At 37.6% G+C, this 8,907-nt stretch overlaps 1 protein-coding gene across 2 annotated transcripts in view; it reads left to right on the top strand.

Annotated features, from left to right (window-relative positions):
• Positions 1-1,233: 1,233 nt before the first annotated feature.
• The window catches only part of LOC134531958 (protein kinase C-binding protein NELL1-like), a 114,131-nt gene continuing 106,457 nt past the window's right edge, over positions 1,234-8,907 (top strand). For both annotated transcript variants that reach the window (XM_063368056.1, XM_063368055.1), the window contains exon 1: positions 1,234-1,332. In XM_063368056.1, coding sequence (XP_063224126.1) covers positions 1,266-1,332 — 67 coding nt within the window. In that variant the 5' untranslated portion in view covers positions 1,234-1,265. The remainder of the gene's footprint in view (positions 1,333-8,907) is intronic.

Below are 8,907 nucleotides of genomic sequence, written 5' to 3'. Positions count from 1 at the left end.
TTATATTTTCTATTGATATTTGTAGTGCATAACAATACTATATTTAAAGAAAATGATTCCGCTGATTGCTATGGTAAAAATTTAAAATAAACGAAATAAACTGTTAAAGTCACACTATAATAATTGTGAAAGTGTACCTTAAATTTCGCTTTTCAACATAGCAATTTATCCAAGTAAGTAATTAATTATTTTTGAAATTTATTTTTGCAAGGTTTCCGTTTTTTTTTTTTTTTTTTTTTTCGTCATGCGGCACGACAAGACACGACCGTCGGGGCGCGTATTTCGTCATGTTAAACACACAAAAAAAAAATACAAATTCAGTGATTTATTCCATTTGGTTGTCTGTATCGATACTAAACAAAAAATGTTAAAAAGTCAACTTTACCAACTAAAAATAAAATATGCATTCTCGTTAGCTCAGTGCTTGGCTTCAAATCTTTCCTTTCCCCCTCGTTCGTTGGAAAACAAAACATAATTCATCACCTCCTAGAGGGTTGTGAACAGTTAGATGATAACCAAAACAGAATGGATATCCATAGAATATGTAAGTTCATAGATGTGTATTCTTTCTTAAGGGCTCCGCCTACCCGGGCACATATACGGTGTGCAGAGCTTCAGAAGAAACAACGCGATTTCAAACCTGCTCAAGATATCCGAGTGGGGTCTGCTTACGAAAAGCATTTAAGAGTTCGCTGAGGGCCGAAAAGTACTTTTGATCTCGGATTAAGTTTTTAAATTGTAGTTTTAGAATAGTTAATATGGCTAAAACGCATGTTTTCAGAGTAATTTTTAGGCGTAAAACAACCAGTACAGATTCTTGAAAGCACTTAAGGGACTTTCGTTGCCCCTTTATCATCATTTCTAGGCCATATAATGTTACGGTCACCGCTCAAATTTCACAGTTATCCTGTGACGACGAGAAGACTGCGTGCCAGTTCAGGGCCTTGCGCTTAGAGGCGACACCGCGCTAGAAATACCAGCGAGCGTCGTGCTTATCATCCCGCCTCACCAACACACATACACCTCCTGACGAGGCGGGGCCCTTAAGGGGGCACGCCCTGGCACGCGGGTCCTGGCGGGTCACATCGTGCGAGGAGCAGGGGCTCGTGAATGGCGGGAGGGGGCGGTGACCTTGGCCCAGTGCGGGCGGGCAGGGGGGGGGGGAGGTTCTGCAGCTCTCAGGTGTCCGCGGAGTGCGGGAGTCAGTTCCTGCCGCGACGCGCGCCCCGGGTGTCGAGTTGCCCCCCGCACGCGCGCGCGCGACCATGTCTCCGGTATCGGTCGCCGCCGCCGCCGTCTTCTCCGCGCTGTGGACCGCCGCCTGCGTCCGAGGTACGTCCGGCGCGCTCCCCCCAGCCACCCCTCCTCTCCACGACCCTCGGCCACTTCTCCGACAACCCAGACACTACTTCTGGCTTCTCGGCGAGACCGCGTTCTGCGTGATTGACGTGTCGGCACAAGCCTTGCTGCAGCCGTCTTCAGTGACGACTGCTGAGGACCAGTAAAATTGGTTGTCTGTAAAGTCGGTTTACGGACGATAGTTTAACGTGACAACGTCGTATGATGAAATGATTGCATACTTTTATGAATAAAATTGAATCATTTTTTATTGAATTATCACTATTTTGTATGGATACAGAGAAGGAGTGAAATGAAATCTACACTTTAATTGATAAATTTACTTTTATTTACACTCATTAATTCAAATATGTTTATTACTTTAACGAAGAGATTATTTCAACTTTAACTTTTATACATGTTTGCTGTTTAACTTCTTCCAATCTGTGTTATTCTGTTAAGGATAGGACGATGATAGGAAAAGTAGGAAACGAATGGGAGTGTTTCAAGTTTAATGTGCCTCGAAAAAGTCAAATCGATAGTTGTTCCAATCGAAGTGGAAGAGAGATAGATGCGGCGCAAGCGTACAATGAGCGTAACGGGACACAACGTAACGGGACACTTTTTCGTGCGTGCAGCCGGCGTTCATCGATTTATTAGACGTTATCATGTAAAAAAATCCGTTGTTTAATTTCGCGATAACCTAGAATACAAACTCGTTTGTCTGAAAGACTCTAAGCCATTTTAAAATCCTCAACAAAAGCTGAAAGTTGTCGCGGGGGATATGGCCCAATGAGCAGGTGCAATCAACACAAGTACACAGAGGATCGTGGTGTTTATCTTAGAGGTCATTGAAACAGCGAATGTTTCCTTGTTCCTAGGGACTGACAGTCGAAGCCACGGGTACGCCATAAACCACACAGACGGTACTTCATCCCGGAAGTCTAGAAAGTGGTCAAAGTCTCCGGCCACGAAGCCCTTCCGTCTGGAACGCAAATTTTACTTTTAAATTTCTTCGTGCGAGAGTTTTGATTTGACTGACGCTATGAACAGATGCTTGTTATTATTGAGGTTCGCAGGCTTCCGCGGTCTCTGTCTGATGTTTGCAAGCTTGTGGTTTCCACGCGCAACGAAAGGCGAAGGTGTTTACCGACGTTTCGGCCGAAATTTCACTCGCCATCTTCAGGATGGCAGTCATCCCGCCGATGGTCTTGGTAAACCCCCCACACACACCCCCCCCCAACCCCTCCCCCCTCCTCCCCGGACGAGATTAAGTTCTTCTTAAGAGTGTTCATCGGTCCAAGGTCAAAGTGGTTTGAACGCGAAAGATACAAAATAACGTCTAGGATGTGTGTTGTCTCATGTGAACATCATTACGTGCAAAACAGAAAACTAAACCATTTTATTGTTAAGAAAACTATGAACTAATCGGCTACGCTTTAATCGTCAAATAATTATTTTTAGTTAACTGAAAATCTTGTGTAAAGTTGGGTATTGTCATTATTTAAATAATTTTTTTTTAGTATTACTGTAACAAATGAATGCATGAAAAAAGCCATAGTGTTTTCTCATCTGAGATGATAATACAGAACACTTTTAAATATGTGTAGAGCAAATATGAAAATTAGAGGCCAGACAGAGATATTTGCCATAAAAAGCAATAGAATTTTAACTGCCAAAATTTGAAATTTTATTTAAAAAAAACAAGAACACCATATCCATGGTTAAATAGTATAAGTTAATTACTTAATGGGGACTTCCAAAAGATGAAATTTTTGAAATCGATCAATATTTTGTGAAATTATCTTAAAAGCGTAAATAATCGGGATGAGTATAATCGTTCTTTCTATCTCAGAAAAGTAAATATAGCTAATGATTCACCTGTAATATCACCTGTCTGCACCAACCAGGTGTGCAATAAGGATCAATGCCACTTCCATCATCAGCAACATAGTTCCCTCGCGTGACCTTGTGCTTGGTAGAATGGCGTTCAATAAGCGCATCCTCACATTCACGGTCGGCTAGTACACGCCTACAACTCTTAAACACGATTACGTTTGACATCGATCTGTGAGAATATTTTTTAATCACACACACTGTCAATTTTTTTTAATGAATGAAACAGAAATATTCATTTAAAACTACCCGGGCATTCGCGCTTTGTGTTGTCCCAGAACTTCCAACATTTTAATTTATTTGTAAACCGTTCTCTGAATGGCTTCAAGTATTAACTGCGCACATTAATAACCAAAATAAAACAAAATAAAGTCAAAATATTGAATATTCGTTTAATTTTTCCATGGTTTAAAAAATAATAATTTTGAATGAAACATAATAAAAAATGTGATATTATGTGCCAATATTTGTAATTAATACGTAGTGTTAACTCGTAAAACTTATTTTATATAGGTATGCAAACATGTGTTGTTCAAAGTTAAAATATATTTCTAATATTAGTACAAACTATTTCAGCGATCGCCTTACGATTGATAACTCCGTAGTTTCACATGGAAAACATTATTTTAGTGCATAGTTAACAGTTAACAGGCCTCTTTAGGCTAGTCTTCACCCGCGATCTTGGAAAATTACATTTTGGTGCCATTTATTTCGTTTTAAATTGTTGTCATGTATACGCTAAACGCTATTCGCTATTTGTAAAATGCCAGGCACGTTTTTATATTGAACTTTTTTCTATTTCCAATATAATCACTTTATATAAGCTCCTAGTCTGTGTTTCCAATGCTGTGTAATGTAGACACTGGAATATTTATGGTAAAGTTTTTAAAATATTTGTTCGTAAAAATCTTAACTCAACAAAAGAAAACAAATGTATAACATGAAAACAACGAGCCTTAGTTAATAGAAATCTGCAAAGTACGTGTCATTATTTGAAGAAAGGCTGTAATGCATGTACTTATACAATTAATCTGCGTTCTAATTGGACCATTGGTAGTACTGACACGCCTCAAAGGACAAGAAACCAATACCAACATGGCAGAAATCAAACGACACAGACACGTGCGATTCGGCCGGTGGACAAGAGACACCCACTTGTTTGTGTGCATGTATGTAGAGATCATCCTGGTCGCTTTCAACCACTCTACTTCGCGCGTATTCTTATCGTTAAGGTACTTTGTGAATTGCTTTTTGCGTTTTGCACTTTGTAACGTTGGAATTCTTCAGGTGCCACTTACACTGTTGACCAGGAAGTTCATCCGGAGATCAGTTTAAACGCGGAAAAACAATTGTAATTAAAGTTATAAACACACTAATTTTTAAAATAGAAATATAATTATTATGGTCATACTTTCGTAACAACTAAACTTACACTTATAGAAGTAATATATTCAAAAATTGTTAAATCTTACAAAATTACACGTAATCAACAATTATTATCGTACCTCATTTACGAAATAGTATTTATTTAAAGTAATAACTTCTTTTTTATATTTATACATCCAGTACTCGTACAAGGTTAAACAAACGTAGGTCCGGAGTTGAAAAAAGCGAAATTGGGTCACGTGACTATTTGAAATAGGTAGAGACAGGAACGGAAAAAATTCGCGGATTCATTTCGTGCTGTTCTAAAATTAAAATAGTTGCACCTTTTTGGCTGAATTTTCAGTAGGATTCTGGAACCAAATGGAGGCCCTAATAAGTGACGAATCACAAGTTCCCCAGGTGGCACGATCCACGAGTCAGCAGCCAGTGAAGTTGGGATAGTGAGGTCGCTGGACCCGCGGAGTGGGGGAAGTGCGGCCGGAGGGACGCAAGACGCTACAGCAGACATCCTCCTCCTCGGGCGCATAGTGGTTGGTCCCCTTCTCGCGCGGCTATCGATCAACTTTCCCGAGGGGTTGCGCCGTTGCTCCAGCGGCCGTCAGCACTTCCCTCATTGTGCCCTTCCTTCCTCCTCCTCTCTCCGCCTCTCTCCTTCTTCCCGCCGTCCTTCTCCTCCTCCACTTTCCTCTCCCTTTCAGCGACTCCCCTGGACCCCGGAAGCTGCGCGTTCCCGCTGACCCGAACACTTTCCGACCCGACCTTCCAGGCCGCGAGATAACCAATGGCTAGAGACCTGCCAAAATTCGCGGTTTCGATGGCCTTCAGGATGGACTGCGCATACCCCTGTACACTCGGGCAAATAACGCAAGTTCATTGGCTGCCGACTTGTAAGTCGTCGTCTCAGCTGGTTTGTCTGCGATTCGATCCTTCTTTGGTTAAGGGTTTATAACTCGTTGAGATTCGTCCAGATGAACAGTAAGCCAATAGAAAAATTATCTAAGAGGTATGTTAGTTTGAATTCTAGCCTATCACCGAATGAATCCGCGAATTTTGCATGTCTCTACCAATGTCTCTCGAGAACGGTCGCGTGGCATCTTATAAACGTTACAAACATTACGACCTTTGTTTGTTCTTGAATGGTGCTTACCCCTCATGTTTTTGGGTGAAATACGCATTCACTTCATGAAATGCTGCATCCTTCTTAATCTAGCTCTATTTATCAATATATTTAAATATTTTGTTTTGATTGATTTAGTTAAAATTCAAAAGATCGATTCGTTGGCTTCGTTTCGATTAAAATCGTTTTATTTCATTAATTGTGGATTATTTCGATTCCATTTCATGTAGTTTCACTAAATTTCATTTATTTAACTTTATTTGGGAACATTTCTATTCGTTTATATTGTTAACAATCAGTTAAAATTGATACATTAGTTTTCAATTCAACTCGTAATCTCATATCAAGGCCTCTTTGATATGATTGTGATTTTCAAATATGTATCCCTATATTTTGATATGTCAGGGCATAAATCAAATCACCCGGACCTTCTACACCGTGTTGCAAACCACGTATTTACTTCCTGTCTGTAAGCGCCGCGAGGCAACAACTTATTTCACAACTGTCATGATTATTATCACACCAGTTCACGAGTGTTTAATTCAACAAGTAGAATAAGATAAGTCTCATGCCATGTCAAGCCAAAAAAACATTTATCACGGAACCGTTTTTTTTCAAGTGGTAGTAAAGCAGCTTTTAGGCATAATGTAAAACAATGATATAAATCGCATACGTTTTGCATAAGAAGCTGTCAAAACTACACTTTAAACGTTTTTGAGGCCTATAAATAAAGATAATTTAATGGATTATGTAATTGAAAAAAAATTAAGCTTAAAGCCAATCATACTGGCTATTGCATGATAGAGTTTAAATTCATTTCAGACGAATATATATATATATATATATATATATTTTAATTTTGCCTAGCCTTTAAAAATTCGGAAAATTTGTGAGAATTTTTAAAGCCAGATGAAATATTTTTTTTTTCTGAAAGAAATTCAAACAATATCTGAAGTAGTCATTGGGATTGCCTTTACGCCTAAATAAAAATCATGGGTGTGTGGTTGCTACGCTCGTTAGAAGCGAAACTTCACAGATAACAGGAATATAACAATTTCAGGGTTCTCTACGTAATCATTCGTTCAAAATAGATCTTTATGTCATCAGTGGAATCTAAGGATGAATTAATTGGTTTATGTTTGCTCAAATATGATGCATTACCCTATTATAAATGTCTGTAGAAAATGGTCGTAATTCTAATGCTAACACCGGATCCAACCTCGTAATATTATGTTCAAATGATTTTCTCTCAAAACAGTTATTATTTTAGTCAACGTACATTACAGGCAGAAGCTTTATTGTGTTTATTATCACATTCTGTAGCTAAGTCACTATATTTTTATCAGTCAAATTTTGCGAAAGGGCGGGTTGTTAATCATTCGATTACGCCGTGGAAAATTAGATTAAAGAATGGAACTCACAGGAAAATTTGTTAAATCTACTGATGAAACGGTGGCATTCAGTTACTGAAACAAACTGCAGGAACCCATTGATTCAAGTGGAACAGTTTTGACAAATCCGCAGACCATTTTCACTGATTTAGAGCAACATTAACTTGATTCGAACTAATTGAACGATTGTTATCAAAACTTCTTTAATATATTTTTGGCGTCTAATTTAAAAATGGCTGACTTTATTGTAGTCTAATATTAACAGCCGCCACTCTTTACTTTTTTTTAGAATATCCATCACAATGTGCTGCGCTTTCAAAAGAATAATTATGTTTTTGTTACTGATTAAAAATAATTGATGGAATTCAAACTGGTGACTAACTTTACAGTTATGCATAATAAGGTGTCGAATTAACATATTTATATATCGTTTGCAGTTGAAAAAACTGGTTAGTCCATATTTCTTAAAAGCCTTTGTATCATTTATTTTCGCCTGAAGCCAAAACTTTCATGATTTATTTAGATGTTGGAAAACTTTATTGTGGCTAATTAATTGCAGCAGTCCTTACTAAACTTTATATTAATAAATATAATCCTAAAATTACTATTATAATTCGGCTTGGTATTCGCTGGAAAGTTTGAATGGAAAAATCTTTAGCAGACAGTTTCGAAAGCATTCTTACAGTGTTAGTGTTATATATATATTATATATATGTTTAATTACTTCATGAAACCTATTAATAAATACTTATGAGACAACTAATAGTCACAGACTTAAATTCGCAATATACTTATTATATTATGTATCCCAAAAACCGATTACTGTCTTCTGTAAACAAAGCCACTATTGGCTCTTACGACTTGCCAACATAATTGCCAAAATTAACCGTCGTAAAAATTTACATTTTCGTTTGTTAATAAACTACTAGCGACCCGCCCCGACTTCGCACGGGTGCAATGCTGATTCTAAATATAATACAGAATGTCTTTATATACAACGTTCACAGCTTTTTTTGTCATTAGACAATACAAACATAATATAGATCAATTAAATGCACAATGTATTTAAGGTACTTAATTGGATAAGGATTAATGCTGTATTGCTTAAAATCGCTTTGTAAATAAGTCATTATTTCTCGGTAAAAGTAAAGGATAAAAAATGGTTATTGTGGGTTATCCCTAAGAGATAGACATATACCATTGAGAATTTTTTGTAGACCTTTTTAAGGTGTACAATACTGTAGTGCATTATTTTGCTCTATCTCGTAGGGTTCAGCCAGCGTTTGCAATGTAAGCGCAAAAAAAATGTGTTTATTTAAGACATCACATTAGAAACCTCTAAAATTATGAGTGTTTCTCTACTATATTATGCATGTGTTATACATATAAACCTTCCTCTTGAATCACTATATCTATTTAAAAAAACGCATCAAAATCCATTGCGTAGTTTAAAAGATGATAGCTTACATAGGGACAGACAGGCAGCGGGAAGCGACTTTGTTTTATACTATGTAGTGATACTTTAACATACACACCATTTTGTTTAAAATATTGATGTTAAGAAGTATTTTGACGGAGAAAACAAGTTTAAATGTTCTTGTTATGAAATATCTAACACTTACTATTAGAAAATTGGAAAATCGTATATAAAAGGTTGTGCAAGATTTTGTAACCTCCAAAACACGCTAACTGCGCCCGCCATTTGTTTTATTTCTACTGACAAATAAGTCGTTGGATGTTGGAGCCCAAATCATCCAAACTCAGTCGCTGCAGTGCTCA

The sequence above is a fragment of the Bacillus rossius genome, chromosome 5 (assembly GCF_032445375.1).
Source record: "Bacillus rossius redtenbacheri isolate Brsri chromosome 5, Brsri_v3, whole genome shotgun sequence".
NCBI classification, from domain to species: Eukaryota; Metazoa; Arthropoda; class Insecta; order Phasmatodea; family Bacillidae; genus Bacillus; species Bacillus rossius.
This window is presented reverse-complemented; position numbering and strand designations above follow the sequence as displayed.